Genomic DNA, 17,091 nt, shown 5'->3' on the forward strand with positions numbered 1-17,091 from the left:
AACCCTGTGTTTATTGTTTTTGTGAAAAGTTTGGCTACTCTGTTTCTCATCTCTTCCACCATACATAATTGTTTAAGAGATTGGCATGTTTTTGAAAGAAATGCATTATTTTCTCAATGTACTATATCTACTCCCCCTTTGAGAAAATAAGCCTCCCCTTTCTTTAAGTGGAAAGCCTTAAACAAGATTTTTCAAACTGCATTCTCATGCTGCCTGAATGGATAATCTATTGCCATTACCCATGGGAATTTAAGATGTTTGCCTTTACTTCTATATAAGTATAGACTGCATTATTTGCCTTGTCTCAGCATAAACTGTTACGAACATTTCTAAAATAGGCCTGTTTCTCATTCACTCAAGTACTTTGGGGCAGGCAACGTCTTTCATACTAATCTGCTTAACTACCTTTTGGCACTTGGGTACCAGCATCATTTTTTCTCTCTGAGCCCTCAGGTCATTTGAGCCCTAATTTAGGATAGTTGACACTTGAACAACATAGGTTTGAACTGCATGGATCTGCTTGCGGATATTTTTCAGTAAATATACTGAAAAATATTGGGGGTATTTGTGACAATCTGAAAAAACTTTAAAAAAAAATCTAGCTTTATTGTAAGAATACAGTATATAATATTTATGCAATATATGTTAATTGAATGTTACCAGTAAGGCTTCCAGTCAACAGTAGGCTTATAAATTGATAAGTTTTTGGAGTCAGAAGTTACACTCAGATTTTTTACTGTGCTGTGGGTTGTTGCCCCAACTGCTGTTGTTTAAGGGTCTGCTGTATTTCCTTTACTGTGTGCCTCATGGAGTGAATTCCCTGCTTTTATGCTTTTTTGTTTAGAGGGTTCACAACCAGAACTAGTTATCTTCAGATTGCCCTTTTGAGCTTAATACATGGGTCTAAAAGGTATTTATATTATAAATCTTTAGTTACATTCTCAGAACTTCTTGTCTCTTAGCTTCATGAAATCATTGGATATTCCTTCACTTGTTTTGATCTTGTGGGTAGGAGAGCGAATGGAGGGTTTTGGTGAATTTTTAGGGGGACATAGAGTGTTTTGTGTGCCTTGTAGAACCTCATCTACCTCAAACACCAGAGAGTTCTGGTGGTCCCCAAACTGAAAAGTCAGGAAAGTGCTACCTGATGAGCAGATGTGGAATGCTTTTCCCTTTTGCTATTTTGTTGTGAGGCAAGGGAGTTCTTAAGCTAGAAAATTGTTTTTCTCAAAGGTCATTTATGGCACTGAAATATCAAGAGGCACGGTAAAGGGTGATTTTTTCCCGATATTCCTCTGCTTCTAAATTCTCTGTAGAGTCAGCAGTTTTCTAAGGGTTCTGAGCATCATATCTCATATCCAGTTTATGGTGGCTGTAGCAAGACAATAGTGGAAGTGTGTAAGATTCAGCATAACTTACTGTAGGGTCTTGACTGCTACATAGCACTGTTATCTGAAAGTGGTTCCATGTTCACATGTGTTTGGACTTCTCCATGATCACCTGCACTAGTCTTTCATTCAGTACCTCAATGAACATACTCAGAAAGTAAATTTGCACATGGAAGACTTATATAACCTGAAGAAGAGTAAGGCATTTCCGTTAACCTTTGAGAGGCTAAGTCAGTTTATATCACAACACTTAGTAAGTAGTGAGTGTTGGCAAAGGAGGGAGCAAGAAAAGGGTGCTCTGCTACAATAGGGATTAGAGTATCAGCCATCAGCCAGCTAGTGTCCGCTAAAGGCTCAGTAGTTCACCTCATCTTAGAAGAAGCCAACATACTTTCTGGAAGAAGAGATCCACAGTCCTATACCCAGATGCCCAGGATTAAGTTTAGGGAGGGAGGGAGAGTTCCTTGTGGAACTGGGAAGTTTTAAGGAGTAAGGCATAAGTTAGCAATGACGTTGGAATGATAGGGACCCCATGACACTGCCACTTGTCTGTGATTAGAGTCCGCAACACCTTCTTCCTAGGGGAAAAACAAAAGATACCGTAATCCAAGCTGACCAGAACCAAGTGGGAACTTTCAAGGGGGTCTCTCATAACTTGTGGTGGAGTTCACAGCTGCCTTCTGTGAGGCACCATCCCCAGAACTGCTGCCATGCCTGCTGCAGGCTCTTGGACAGGAAAGTGGTCTTGGTCAGGATTTGCTTTCCTTTGAAGAATGGATATATAGTGTTTTCTTTGCTACTATGAAGATACAGCATGGACCAGGTTTTTGGACCTATTCAGGGGCCAACTCTTCACGTAGAAGGAAGGGTCTCTTGGGAGTATGGTAGGTTGTTTTCCTGTCTAGTCTTCTTTACAACCTACTGAAAGGGAAGGGAGCCAGGGACTGCCCCAAGGAGTGGGTGGCAGAGTAGGCAAGGTCAAGAGAAATGGCTACAGCCCTGCTGTTCTAGGGCTTTGGTAAACCCCAGGATAATTTTATTTGCTCTCTTAATGTTTGCAAATTGTGTCCCACTGCATTCAACTTGCCAGTTTTTCATTCTTTGCATATGGTTTATATTTTTGAAATTTCCTTTTTAAATGAAAATGGTCTGATTTTTGTGTATTTTACTGTGAAATACTCATTCCTACTGTGTGTTCTCAGGGATATGTCAGTTAGCAGCAGCTCCAGGACTGCACAGCAGGGATTGTTTTATTTGTTAGTTGCTTTAGCAGCATAGAAAAACAATTATTTGTAGTATGTGACCCATTAAGCTACCACATTTTCCCAATCATAACAGACTTCTTTGCTGCAGTGTCCTCTGGTGTTACTGGTCCATGTTTTGAAATAGTGTAAGTGAGAAATTTAAAAAGACCCAGATCAGCCAGAAGGTCATGTACTGACTGGGTTTCACTTCTCCATATATCAATTTTTCATCATCTGTAAAACCTAAGAATCTCAATTGATGAATCTTCCTCTCTGTATCTCTGTGTGTTTTAAGAGTCAAGTAAGTTTAGGTTTTTAATAATAAACCAATTTTACCTCATGTTTTCTTGGAGGTATGTGTATGTGCTTGAGAAATGCCATTCTTTAATCCTGCAAAATTCCAAACTTTTCCTGCTTGATTTCCAGACAGACCTTTAAGTCAGTTCTTACTTATTGTGTTAATAAGGCCAGTTTTCTGCCCTCTGCTAAAGTTGTACTTGTGATGACATAGTTAGTACCCAACAGAGAAAGGGCAGACTCATCTCATTGACAATTGTCTATATGGTGAAAAAGGACAAATACAGTCTGGAGACTGGTCTAATTCTGATTTCCTGTCTCCCTCAAACACCTCTTTAATTTTGTTTTTTAAACATGTCTAGTTCTGTAGAACATCATAACTTCCTGGTTTGTTGTTTGCTAGTCTATGTGTATGTGTGTGCACACTCATGCATGTGGGCAAGCCTGACTGGTCTTCATTTTCTTTTGGTGTTTTATTTTTTACAAACAGCCAAGTCATCTCTGACACAGATTCTGAAGCAAGCAGGATAGGAAATGTAAACCTGAAGACTGTACAGTGGAGGGCTTTTGCTTTTATCCCTTTCTCTTTCCTTTCTCCTCTTATTTTGCTGTGGAAGGAACACCCATATTATGAAGTCTTCACCCCCTCTAGTGCTGTCACTGTCCATCAACATAGCAAGATGTTACAGAGTCATTAACTGTATCGTCTAGGAGTAATTCTTAACTCCAAGAAGGGGGTGGTTATAGGAATTGTGCAATAAATTGGAAACACGTAAGAACTGTCTTTTTACCCCAGATTCTACTAGATTAGGTCTGTTCTTTATTGTAACAGGTTAAACACGCTACTGGATTTGGACAACTAGACCGGTTCCTCTGAATTTACTGAATAGTAGAGTTAGTCTTTGTGGGAACTGAGAGTCTGGGGATGGGCCCTCAAAGTCTATTCTGTTAATCCAAGAAATTTAGGGGTAAGTGCAATTCCATGTTACTGCTGAAAATAAAAGCTTTATGTGGAACTGTGAACTTACATAGACAGAATGAAACTAAGAAAACATGTATGTTGTTTTCCTGATCCTTTTCCCTTTGTTCATGAACTGCAGGAAACATTCCTTTAATGGGTCTTAGTGATCTCTTCATTAGGGTGTATTGATAGTTTCATTATTTTGTTTTTTTCCCCTTTCTTTCACCTAGTAACCGTCTCCATCTTCTACTTTTTCTTCTGCAGGAATAAAAAAACTATAAATGAAAAAAGATTTTTAAACACTGATAGCAACCAAAAAAAGAAGTAACTGTTAGAACAGTTCCAGGATTCAATTCTGTTTTGTACATGCTACCAGTATTGTCTTAGTAATTTGTTTTTTTCCATTCTATAAAAATTAGATTAATAATATTCACCTTGCAGAGTTGTTTACCGTGCTACAGGTGTATTGCCTGTATTAAATTACTTTGGTACAAGTGTTAAGACAATTCAAACTACGTATGACATTGCTTCCTTACCTTTAAGTCATGGTACATAGAAAAAATGAGATGGTAGTATTTACAGATCACAATGTAGTAAATTGAAGATGCTCCTTTGGTCAGAAGTTAGTGTTCCAAAGGATCAATTTATCCCAGGTCCTACCTACTGAACTACCTGAGGAAACAATATAATTTACCTGTAACCCATCCACAACATACTGGTTGGGACATTCTGGATAGATGTTGCATGTGAATTGCATCAGGAATCTGTTACAGAAAAAAATTTTCAGTTCTGTTTTTGCTCTATGTTGGCCTTGTTATTGGGCTATCACCAGTTGGTGACAAAGATGGCCACCTGTGCTAGACTTTTCTCATTCTCACAGTTGTCAATCTAATCAATAAAAATCAATTGCCTTTCTGCTGTTAAAACCGTCGTAGTTCCCACCAGGATTCTGACTGGCCCAGCTTGGGTTACATGCATATCCCCAGACGCATCACTATTAACCAGATGGATGGAATCCTTTGGCCAGCACTTAGTGGCGTGTGTATTGCTATGGATAGGTAGGTTGTATGAAAGTGAGGTGTGATGGTAGAAAAGATTAGCCCTATCTGAACCAATGGAATGGATTTCCCATTCCAAGAAGAAGAAAAAAAAGATTGCTTTCTAGGCGATGGGAGAAAGTGAAAATGTGATGGTTTACTACTATCGTATTCCACTGTAGTAGCTGATGGTTCTGAAAACGTGGATTTCAATTTAGGAGTATGTGGTATTAGAAGTGAGTTCTTGTTTTGATAGAAATGGATCTCATTCACCTTATTCTAAAACTGTATTTCCCAATATAGTATTTTAATAATAAACACAAATAATGTAAGTCAACTTGGTGAAACTACTCATAGGTGAAACTTCCTCACTCAGATTCAACTAGACCTGTGTCGTCCAATGTGGTAGCTACTACATGTGGCCATTTAAATTTAAGTAAATAATACTAAAAATTCAGTTGCTCAGTTGCAAAAGCTACCTTTTGAAGTGCTCAGGGGGCACATGTGGCTAGTGATTACCATACTGGCTAAGACAGATTATACATTTCCGTCACAGAAAGCTGTAAGCACTCACTGTTGGTCAAGACTGTTAGACCTTTTTTTTCCTCTTTATAGCATACTTTGTCCTGTCCTGTTTATCTAACAGGTTTGTTTGTTTTCTTCTAGAGCAACCCATATGGAATTTTCTGCCCACATTTTTCTTTTGCTTCTAGGATGTTATGTCAGTGCATTTCCTTGAATCTTTTAATGTAATTACTGAAAAAATCCAGAAGGATCTTACGGGGAGGGAAGGACAAAGTTACTCTGATTCTTCCACGTTAAGGCTGTCATTTTTCCTCTATTCTGCTTAACTCTGTCTGCCTTCTCTTACAAGTATGGAAAAGAAATACGTTTGTACATAATACCATTTTTCAGATCTTCTAAGCAGCCACAACAAGAATTGGATATATGGAGTAGCATCATTTTACCTTCTCACAAAAAAGATTGCCTTCCATCTAAATACTTTTTTCCTATTGCGCTTAATTTTTTAAAGGTTACTTGAAAAGCTTCCAGACGTTTAACAAATTGGAACCTGAAACCAGTTGAGACAATGCCTTCTTGAGTTCATTCTATGCCCTGCAATATGACTTTTAGGCTCAGCTCACACATTTCCTGTTTTGTCTCCCAGTTAGCAGCTTGTTCTAACCTAGACATATGAGTACTGAAAACAAAATTTTATGAGACTATTTCCATTCCCCTAGGTCTCAAATATTATAGTCTTAAATTAAATCCTGTGAATATCTGTAGCTTGACCTTTTTTTCCTGTTTCTAGGACTATCCTGTTAAGTGTAATCTCATTGCTTAATGAGCCCAACACCTTCTCCCCAGCCAATGTGGATGCTTCCGTTATGTTCAGGAAATGGAGGGACAGTAAAGGAAAAGACAAAGAATATGCTGAAATCATTAGGTAAGGTGCTTTGTTTTATCTTCCATTTGGTCACTTCAAGTCTTAACACAGAAGCAAAGTCTATCCTAGAACCAAGGATTTAAAGTGTTTGAACTTAACTACATATCCCATTTCTCTCAAACAGATTTATTGTTTGGGAAGAGGTTTCTGCCAGAGCCTAGTGAGTTTGGCTTTTGAGAGAGCACACAGAAGATACTGCTGTAGCAGAACTTATTGCCTGGGAACCAGAACTTAGATTCTGAACCAGTCACATTTGCAGACTTTCCCTTCTAATGACTTTAGGGACACAGTTCTGGACTTTGTTAAGTGTACACTTGAGTGTACTCCAGGCATTCCTGATATTTTTGTTTTAAAAATTTTTATTAATGAATCCCTACCGTTTACTGGCCTTTCTGACCACAGCAGCAGGGCATCACAAGTATCTGGTTCCCCAGAGCTTAGAAACCTCCTTAGCAGATTTTGGACCTTTTATCACTTAACTTTTGGGGTCTTTAGTTTTAGTGTACAAGGGAAAAAAGTAAAACACATTAGGCTCAGCCATTCATTTCTAGATCATGAGTAGGATGTAAGGTTTTTATAACAGTACCAAAGAATTGGTACTTGAATGGCAATATTCACTGCCCCTTAATATCAGTACATTTTTGTATTCTTAAAATAGAGTTCCAAGGACAGTTTCGTAAGCACAAAAATTTATACAAATAGAAAATGTAATGCAGAGAAATGCTTGTCATCTGACGACCGAATATAGATCAGCAGTTCTCAAAGTTTTCTATCCACTGAAATCCACTTTTAGACTCGTCTCTAATCTGTAGTCACTTAATGAGATTACAGGGATAGAATCAGGGCATCTGTATTTTGCTTTTTTAACCAGGCCATCTAGGTGACTGGTGAGTACTACAGAGTCTAGGAGTGGGAAATTTATAGGAGTGGACTGAGGTTTGGAAGATGGGAATGCTTCATAAAATAGGACTGCAGTCTGTTTTCCTACCAAGGAAAGGTAGTACTTTGGAAGTTAGAGTGAATGCTGGGGTATTCCTAAGGGTTTATCTCATTTAATTCTTTCAGCAATTACTTACCAGCTATGGGGTAGGTACTCTGATAGGTCATTAAGGCATAGTCTTTCTTTCTCCTCAGAGAGCTCACACTACTTAACAAGCAGTTGTAAAGAAATGACCATGTACTATAATAAGTACGACTACAGAATCATAAATAAGAATGGAGAGACGGGGGAATATATATAATGCCATGGAATTCCTAAGAGACAGTATACCTCATAACCAAGTATTTTTCAGATATTTTTATTTTCAGAATTTTCTCAGGAAAAGCCTTCTCAGGAATAAAGAAACATGTTTGCTAAAATACAGGTGTATAACAGCATGGCATGTCAAGAGAATTTTAAGTAGTTGTACATTTTAATGTAAATTCTGACTTGGGAAATTAAGAGAAACACCAGGTCTTAAAAGACACTGAAAGTATGGTAAGGCATTTGGCCCTTAATCTTAGGGGTGATGGGATGTCACTTAAGGACTTGGGTAAGGGAAGGGATAATTGTTTCAGTTCTGAGGCTGAGATGAAGACTAAACTGAGGCAGTAGAAAATAATAGAAAGCACATTTGGAAACATTTATATTAGAACCAATACTTTTTCTTTTGAAAAGAAAAACAGGAGAAACTAGCCACAAAGATAGAAAATGACAAATGCAGATTTGCTGAGTTAGGGTTTCTGTGGAACATCAGGATGGAGACCTCCAAAAGGTTTTTATTAGGGTGTATAACTCAGAAAAAGTATGGGCTGGAGCCTGATTGTTTGAGGGCTGTCAGCATGAAGTGAATGGTGGCGAGAAGCATGGGAACAGGTAAGGTGGCCCCAGGAGAGCATGAGGACTGAGACTCATGCCTGGAAGCCTCAGCAACAGCAAAAGGTGAGACTTCGCATAGTGAGGCAGGCAGCAAGAGTGACCAAGAGGTCTACCTTTAGAAGAGGTAGAAGGAAGATAGGGAGGAGGGAGGGTGGTGGTTTGATGTTATAGATTTAGTTTCTACAATCCCTTGATGGCTCAAAGTTTCCTTCTAGTTTTTCCAGTCAGTATTTTGTTGCACAGCTCAATGTGCCAGACTTTTCTAGATACCAGGGGGAAATAGAAGTGACTCAAGACAGACAAGGTCTGTGCTCCCATGAAGATCACATTCTGACTAGGAGCAGCAATCGGGGATGACTAAAGAGAAATGAACGAATGAGGAAAATCATTTAAAAAATTACTAGATAAGTAGGACAATGTGAAGGAGTGACTGGATGGCTTCTCTAAACTGGGTCAACAGAGCAGGCCTCCTCTAAGGGGGTGCTGTTTAAGTTGAAATCTGAGTGACAAGCAGCAGCCAACCACATACAGATTAGAAAAGCAACTGCTTCAACACAGAAAAATAAAGTAGGTGTAGTCAAGGTTCTAAAACCACCAGGATGGCTTGGATATTTTAGAATTTGAGAAAGTAATGGTTGATGAGAATGAAGTGGTAGGCAGGTGAGTCACCCAGGACTTTGGAATTCAGTGTAAGACGTTTGGATCTTATTATAAGGGCAAAAAGGAAGATTACTAAACTAAGAAGAGTTACCAGGGCTCCATTATGAGTTTGGCATGAGACAGCAAGGCAAAAAAATCAATCTCCGAGGTGATCTCTGGCTAACCAACATTTGAAGTCCACCGCTTTAAATTCCCTTCAAAGGTTCTTTACCAAGTTTCCTTCAAAATGATACCTGATGGGCTGAGAGTCTTGGTGTGTAGCAGGAGTATTTGCCAGATGCTGAGGCAGGTACAAAGTTCATTAACCTTGGTCATGAGGAATCTTGATTATTTGGAAAGCACAATTATAAATCAAGACAGTGTCTTACATAAACTATCCTCCCTTCAGGAAACAGGTTTCGGCCACTAAAGCCGAAGCAGAAAAGGATGGAGTGAAGGTCCCCACAACCCTGGCAGAATATTGCATCAAAACTAAAGTGCCTTCCAATGACAACAGCTCGGATTTGCTTTATGACGACTTGTACGACGACGACATTGATGATGAAGATGAGGAAGAGGAAGATGCCGACTGTTATGATGATGATGATTCTGGGAATGAGGAGTCGTGACGTGCTCCGTCGACACCCCTGTACTGCCCTGCCGTCACAGGCCAAAGGGAGGGGAGCACTGGGGACCTAGCAGTGGCCCCTCAGCAGAAACCTATCACAGGGGGTGGGGAAAACAAATGTGGCTCCTGCTGCCTCCCCTTATGGATCTCGGTTTGCTCCTTTTTATGGACCTCTTAATGGAGAGTATTCCTCCACAGAATGTCTGAATTCTTGCATTCTTTACCCTTTCATCACTGTATTGATTCTTTTTTTTCTTTAAACCCAAACTTCTGCCTCACTTAATCTCTACGAAATGTTCCCAGCAAAACACATTTGGTCTGTTTTTAGATTCCTGAGAATTAAATAGTCTTTCATCAAGATGTTTAATGTGTTGAAAGCTGAGAACCTATTGGAAATTCACAAGTGCTGTATATGCTGGGTAGCAAAAGGAAATGGGGGGAAAAAACCCACAAAACAAACTTTTTAAAAAGCAAATTTGCCAAGGTTTAGCTGCTCATTTACAGTAGTATGTGTGCATTCATTCAGCCCCAAGGTGGCAAATTTTGCTTCCCTACTTAAGGCTGGGGTACAACAGTCATCAGGGACTTTGTGCTAAGCCCGATGAAGTGTTTCCTAAGGGCACAGAGACCCTTCAGCCTCCAGAACATCATCCTAACACAAAGGTCTCAGCTACATTGAGGAGAGAAGTCAGAATTTGTTTTTTGAAATTGATTGGGATCTAAAGCCTGAAATAAATATTCATACTTTACATAGAACTGAGCACTTGATTGCTATTTATTTTAAAGGCAGAGTTGTTACTCCCCTGCCCAGGGAGTGTGGATTAGTATGTGTGTGGTCTTAGAGCTGGTAACAGAGTTAAAATCAGTATGCCAATATTGGTTGCTGCTGCTGGGGGAAAAAACGTCAAAACTACTGGTGACCATTGTTGGGCAAGAAAATACCTGTTTTATATTATTTAACACGGCCTTTCCCTCAAAGCTACACTCTCATCGTGAGGATTTTTTTAAGTAGCCAGTTTCAGTTACTCAGTATTACTACTAGGTGCATGTGTGTGAAAATTCTGGTTTTCAGTGAGCTGCTCATACCAATAACGGTAACTGCAGATATCTGAGACATGAGTGGCTGGTTCCTGCTTTCCTCACTGGCTGTGACCTGGACTTTTCTCTTTCAGTGTGTACTCTGGCTGTGGAGAGCAAGCAGAGGTTGCACATGGAGCTTGCACTGGGCTGGCTCTGACTCTTCTCAGCAGGGCTGAGGGAACTGGGTGCAGGCAGCGTCTGGGAAAGCCCTCACTAGCCAGGGACTTAAGAACTTGGCAGTGATTTTTGTTTCTTATGCAGCCAGCCAGTTCATAGGAGGGCTTTCAGTGGGGGAAAATCACTACAGTGCAAACAAGATTTTGGAAGAAACATATGGCAGACTGACTGCAGCCCTACTTTAGATCCCTATACGCTAAGTGTCAACTCCTCTTCTTCAGATCGTAGCTCAGAAAGAACCAAAGGGTTGATGAGGGACAGGTAGGATGGATCCCAGGACAGTGTAGGTGATGCTTACTACTTCCTTAGCTCCTCCTTCCTCTCTGATCTCAGGGTTTTCATTAGCTTGTCAAACTCTCCACAAACATTTGCTGATTTCCAGCAGCCCTTTCTAGCCTCCAAAGTCGAGTATTAAGTGGGAACATTTAACATGCTAAAATTTGCATGGGAATGTTGAGCCTGGTGCCAGAATCTCTGTCCGATACCCCTGAGGCCAGAGCTACTTCCACCCCTGAACCTAGTAATTCCAGTAGATTCAGAAAACAGAGCAGCTCTTTGTGACAAAACAAACACTGATTATAATTCTCATAGGACATTGGGACTAGCTTCTTAGTCTCTGTGCTTTAGTAATGCATCTAGATAACCTACAGATCTTCTACAGCCTAATAACACAGATGACCCGTTCCCCACACACAAACATACACAGACATACAGGTTTACAGCCAGTAGCTTAGTCTTAGCTCTTGGAGCCCTAAAATTAAGCCTTTTCCCTTACTGCGAAAACATTTCTCTCCCAGGGCAGGCCAAGCACCTTGGCCTTATGGGAGGTGCTATGCTATTCAGCCCTGTCCCATTAGGCCCTGTTGGCCTCTGTTGTGTTGACTCAGGGAGCCAGAGCCAGATGTAGGTCGTACCTCTCAGCCCTTTTTGGGGTGTTACTATGAGGGCTGGGTTTGCCTCTGATAAGAGGACAATCAGTTCCAGAAAAAAACCTGGCATATATTGATTTGCTAGCAGGTAGATATTCTGATAGCTCAGACTGACCTGTAAAACCCAGATGCTGGTTCCAGAGCTCTGTCCTGAGAACACATCCTGTGGCAGCAGGAAAACTGAGCATGTAACTTTTCTTTCTGGAAGTGGAGATCTCAGGCTGAGGCCAGAACCTTTTGAGCACAGTTGTGCTGATTATTTGATGTAACATGAATTCAAAATTCTGCATTTTAAGGTTCCTTCTGATTCTAGTGGAGGCCTCTGGATGTTCTTCAGGTCTGTATTTTGAGGCTCAGAAAATATATCATGATTCCGTTGTTGCTTCTCAGTCTCTCCCCCAAACCCCCACCCCCACCATTTTGTATCATTCCAGAGTTCTTTTCTATTGGCCAAACTTTGTAGTCCCTTTATTCTCTTCCCTGGTAATTATTTGCTTATTTGCTGGTTTCCTTATGTTTGGGACATAACAGATTGAAGGGGGAAATGTGTAGCTCTCCACTGAAAATTAACTCTCCATCCCTCCCATCCTGATAAAAAGGTTTACATTTACAAGATTCAGATGCAATTTTCAACTATTCTGAAACCAGCAGGACACACCTGACTTTAATAGTTTTCTTAGCTGAAATTGTAGATGTTTTTCTTCAGTTTAACTTATAAGATGATAATGCATTTTGTGTTGAACTCCCCCTTTAGTGGTTTATTTTGTCTTTTTCTGCCCATCTGTCTACTAATAAAATGTGAAATAAAATATACCTGTATTGCTACTTCCCCATGGGTTGACCCTCTTCTTTTTTTTCTCGTGTTAAAGAAAACTAATTATCTCAGTATTTCCACTGTCTCCTTGCAGATTATGCCCAGGACTCGGCTGAAAAATTAGAACAAACAAAACCCAAACCTTGCTGCTGACCTGCTTTTTACACCATTCTGCTCAGCTCACCTCCTTGCAGAATAAACATCCCCAATGCTTACCAGCTTCTAAGAGACGCTATTAAAGACAGCCATTTGTTAACCTTCATTCTGAAGTAGAGCACAATCGGCCAATACAAGTAGGTCAGTGTGAGAACGGAGGGATGCTCCAGTGCCTGCCTTAGGCAAGCATTTTGTTTTGTTACTTGTCTTCCAAACTTCCTGCTGCTATAGCAGATAGCAGGTAACAGCTCACATAGTTTACTAAAAGTCTGTATTTAACTCCAATTGTGGACACTTAACCTTTTTACTAGTAGGATCCCAAACTGGGTTTCATACATCTGATGAAATGACTACTGATCTTAGATGCCAAAAGTATAAAAGGTAAACACTGCTTCTGGGCTGGTCCTGGCACTACCATGACCAATCTTGAAGCAACACATTTTGTTTGCTGATTTAGTCTGAAGGGTTTATTTAGGAGGGAAATGAGAGACTGTGCCTTGGGCAACACCTGTAGGCCCTATAGTACATACCAGGTTGGAAAACAGTTGTGCCACAGACAAGTGGGTAGACCTGCCTCCTGCCACACACACACCTTCCTGACTGACTGGTGGCCTGGAAGCAGGAGGAAGGAGCTGGACTGGACTCCCAATCCCATGTGAATGGTTGCTTGAAACTTTGTGGAGCAATGTGGCCCAGGACCCACTTGCCTACTTCATAACCACCCTAACTCACTAGTCATTTATCCCACCACAGCCTTTGACTATCAGTCTTAAGAGTGTATTTGGCTGATGAAGAACAAAGGATAGAGAGGTTTAGCTGTTCAAATTTCTTCGCCCTCAGGCCTAGAGCTATGTTCTCAGTTCCTACTTTGCTCCAGATTTTAAAGTCAGCTGACAGGTGGAAAAGAAACCACCCTGCCCTGGTATTCCTGTTGACCAAGACTGCCTTATTTCCTCTGTATGGAGTTGTCAGAAAAACACCTTTGATACACACTGACCTTGCTCTGTGGCGAGGAATTGTAAATCTCCAGCCACATCATTTACCTTTTCATGCCCTGGGTGCTGACTGACGGGCCAAGCAAAGAAAGGAACACGATTTAAGCCCGCACAGCCACTGTCAGCAGTGTGACCACGTGAGATCTGCTTCAACTCTAGGAAGTCCAGGGTGCCTGGAATGATAACGAAGACAGCCACTGCCCTGAGTTTCCCTTCTTCAACACAACACTCGAAACCGTGCATGCTCTCAGAACTTTATTAGGTGGAGTTTGGGCTAAAAAGAAAACCCCTGAAACAGACACCCACCTGGTTCAGGACAACTGGAGGAGAGTCTCTGCTTGGAGATGTGCTCTTACTGAGATGACAACGTATCTTTGATTCTTTTTTTTTTAAGGAGAGCCAACTGGCTGAACATCTCTGAGCACAAATTCAGATTATTTTAAAAAGTCAGCCAGAGGAAGGCACGTCTCTGGGGACTAGACCAGAAGCAGAAGCCCCTGCTCCATATGAAGACAGACAGGTGCCACTTTCATGTTGGGCGGGGGTGGGGTGGGGTTATCTCTGCTATTCCCAGATCAAGATTTGGCAGGAGGAGAACATGATAAATGACAGAAGGACCAGTTTCAAAAAGAGAAGGATAAAGTAGTTAGAGGGAAGTAAACTCAAATTAACGGTTTACAAAAGACTTGAGATAAGTCGTGATTCTTCATTGGTACCTGACCCCAATACCTAGACTGTCTTAAACCAGCCCTTCCAGACACTGCCCCCAGCAGCCTCTTGGCCAGTGTGTGCGGGGTGGGGGGCTGCACAGAAGGCCTGGAGGCCATTCAGGAGGGGGGCTTATTTTGCTACAGCAAGAATGGGCTTGAGTGAGGAGAGCAGACCTAAGAGTAGCAGCTGCGTCCCACTTCCCCAAGATTTCCACCACATTTACAAATACATACATAAATACATTACATACAATGCAAGTCTGGGAGGCAGACTCCCCATTAGAGGCTCGGATGACACAGTTACACATCTCAGGTATTCTAGAAAAGGCGCTGGGCTCCAGAAATGGGATCCATGTGTTTGCTTCTGCCCAGGCTAGTCAGTCCCGCCCCAGCCCACCCCTCTTCTGGGTTCAGTTTGTCCAGTATGGAGAGCTGCCGTAGGCTGGTTTGGAGGCTTGCGACTTGGGCTGCAGGGAGCTGGGCTGGCTGCGCTGACCTGAGCCACTCTGGTGGGGAGGAGAGAAGGCTGTCAAGGCTTGTGCAGAACCCCCGACGCAGGGCAGGGTGGCTGCCTCACTCTCTGTCCTCACCTGGGCATCCTGTGGAAGGTGGTGGTGTAACAGCTGTGAATGAGGCTGCTGGTGGGCAGGCAGGATGTGCAAGAACGGTGGGGGTGCATAACCTGGCGCTGCTCCAGGAGCCAGGGGGCCAGTGGAGCCCAAGGCTGAAGGCAGGCTGAATGGTGGAGGAGTCCCTGTGTGAAATGCCTGCTTGTCAAAAGTCTGCAGGGTAAAGGGACATGGGTGAGGGCCAGACAACGGTGAGGGCTGCACACCCTCCAGCCTCCCACCTGCCTTGTCTTCACCGCACCTGAGTTGTCTTGTAGACAGAACTAGTCATGTCAGGTAGGCCAGCGGCGCTTGAAGACACGGACACTCCTAGGAGGCAAAGTGGTTGTTTCCACGGCAGCGGGGCCCAGCTCCAGCCTCCCCCGCCTCCAAGGACACTGGGGTAGCCTTGCTGCGAGAGACTCAGGGTAACAGACAGTTACACTGGGCCTCAATCCTGGCAGGTAGAGGGGAGCGGGGAGACGCTACCTTTGCCAGGCCCAGAACCTGCAGACTTGTTTTGTGCTTGCGAAGACCCGCCGTAGCCGCCCTTGGTATAGTCTCCTGCTGCCGTCCCCTGGGTCAGGTCATCATAACCTAGTGTGGTGGGGGACAAGAGGCAGCGTGAGCTAGTCATGCCTTTCCTGGCCACCCCTCTGCATGCTGGGGGCACCCCTCACCAGTGCTGTAGCCATGCTGCCCGTAACTGCCGGCCTGCTGGAAAGGGGCAGGGGGCACGCTGAGGTTCACTCCGTGCTGCTTGGCTGAGGCCGGAGGGACCTGTAGGGCCAGTGGGACAGGCATTAGTGGAGGAGCAGAGCTGGGGAGCAGGTCAGGTATCCCTGGCTTAAACTCAGGCAGCAGGTGGTACAACCATAAGGGACCTGTGTTCATTAGTGCAACACATGCTGGAGTTTTTAAAAAAGCAATGGAAAAGTAACCTTGCCCCCAGCCTCACACACTCCTGAAGGCCAGGTGAGCCTGAGTGGGCCATGTCCCTGCCCCCCTGCTGCTACCTCCTGGAGCTGGAAGAACTCCCCTGCAAAATACTCACAAACACGGTGGGCCCATACTGGAAGGCACTGGGCACGCCTGTGTAGTACGGGAGGCCAGTATAGCTGTAGCCAGGTGGTAGCGCAGGATTCAGAAAGGGCTGCTGGGCTGTGTGATGGGCCTGGGACTGGCTCTGCTGTGGCTGAGCCAGTGTGGTGGTGGGCGCAGGGGATGCAGAATCACCTCGGCCAAACTTTGTGACATCACCTAGAAGGGGAGCACTGACTCCAGGCACTGCCCCTTCTCCACCCAGGAAAAATGCCAGACTGGCTCTGGCAACCAGAACAGGTCTGGCTGCCAGCTCAACAATGGGAAGCCGGCCTGCCTCTCTCAGCCCTTTTGCTCCTGTTTCGACTCCTGGGATTTGCTACAGGCTAGTCCCACGCCACCCCACTCCACACCCCAAGCAGACTCACCTGAATATGGGTTATTAGCTAGGCTCCCATCTCGGCTGGCAAGGGCTGTGGGCGTAGCAAAGGGGATTCCATAGTAATCCTAGGGGAGACCAGGGAGGCTCAGTCAGCCAGGTGGCCTCGCCTACTCCCATAACGAGGGCAGTGCGGGCGCTTCAGGCAGTGCCACCCCCTGGGACCGGCTGGCCTGTGGAAGCATGAGCACACCTCCAGATGGTAGCACTCAGGGAAAAGTCAAAGTAAATGGTGCCCAGTGGATGCAGCAATGTGGCATTCATTCCTCAGCCTCACACAGACAGACGGCAGTAAATGCCACAGGCTGAACCAACTGTACTGGCTGTTTCTATGTGAGAGGCTCTGAAGAACAACTAGGTAAGTTGACTGGATGCTAGATACCTAAAAAGGAGCCAGCAGGACAGGAAGTACCTACTAAAGGGTTTAACAGGTCAGGGTAGACCTCAGCACCCTCTCTGTCCTGACAGCGTGGCCACTGCAGCAGAGCTGGCGCAGGAGGGGAAGCCAACAGGGCAACTCACAGTGGAGCTCTGTGGAGAAGTGGAGGCCTGCCCAGCCTGGCCCTGCCACCCAGGGCTCTGCACCCTGGCCTCTGAGACAAAGGAAAGCCCCAGCTTTCCTCATGGGCAACACACAGCCCAA

At 43.5% G+C, this 17,091-nt stretch overlaps 2 protein-coding genes across 21 annotated transcripts in view; one reads left to right on the plus strand and one right to left on the minus strand.

Annotated features, from left to right (window-relative positions):
- Nucleotides 1-12,515, plus strand: part of UBE2R2 (ubiquitin conjugating enzyme E2 R2) — a 97,505-nt gene extending 84,990 nt beyond the window's left edge. For all 3 annotated transcript variants that reach the window (XM_036898186.2, XM_036898188.2, XM_036898191.2), the window contains 2 exons: nucleotides 6,240-6,374; nucleotides 9,281-12,515. In XM_036898186.2, the coding sequence (XP_036754081.1) occupies nucleotides 6,240-6,374; nucleotides 9,281-9,500 (355 nt within the window). In that variant the 3' untranslated portion in view covers nucleotides 9,501-12,515. The remainder of the gene's footprint in view (nucleotides 1-6,239; nucleotides 6,375-9,280) is intronic.
- Nucleotides 12,516-13,890: 1,375 nt separating this feature from the next.
- UBAP2 (ubiquitin associated protein 2) overlaps nucleotides 13,891-17,091 on the minus strand; it is a 168,977-nt gene continuing 165,776 nt past the window's right edge. For all 18 annotated transcript variants that reach the window (XM_036898035.2, XM_057498773.1, XM_036898033.2 and 15 more), the window contains 7 exons: nucleotides 16,438-16,516; nucleotides 16,023-16,228; nucleotides 15,649-15,748; nucleotides 15,458-15,565; nucleotides 15,231-15,298; nucleotides 14,951-15,142; nucleotides 13,891-14,866 (listed from right to left, as the gene is read on the minus strand). In XM_036898035.2, the coding sequence (XP_036753930.2) occupies nucleotides 14,771-14,866; nucleotides 14,951-15,142; nucleotides 15,231-15,298; nucleotides 15,458-15,565; nucleotides 15,649-15,748; nucleotides 16,023-16,228; nucleotides 16,438-16,516 (849 nt within the window). In that variant the 3' untranslated portion in view covers nucleotides 13,891-14,770. The remainder of the gene's footprint in view (nucleotides 14,867-14,950; nucleotides 15,143-15,230; nucleotides 15,299-15,457; nucleotides 15,566-15,648; nucleotides 15,749-16,022; nucleotides 16,229-16,437; nucleotides 16,517-17,091) is intronic.

This window comes from Manis pentadactyla, chromosome 3, assembly GCF_030020395.1.
Source record: "Manis pentadactyla isolate mManPen7 chromosome 3, mManPen7.hap1, whole genome shotgun sequence".
Classification (NCBI taxonomy): Eukaryota; Metazoa; Chordata; class Mammalia; order Pholidota; family Manidae; genus Manis; species Manis pentadactyla.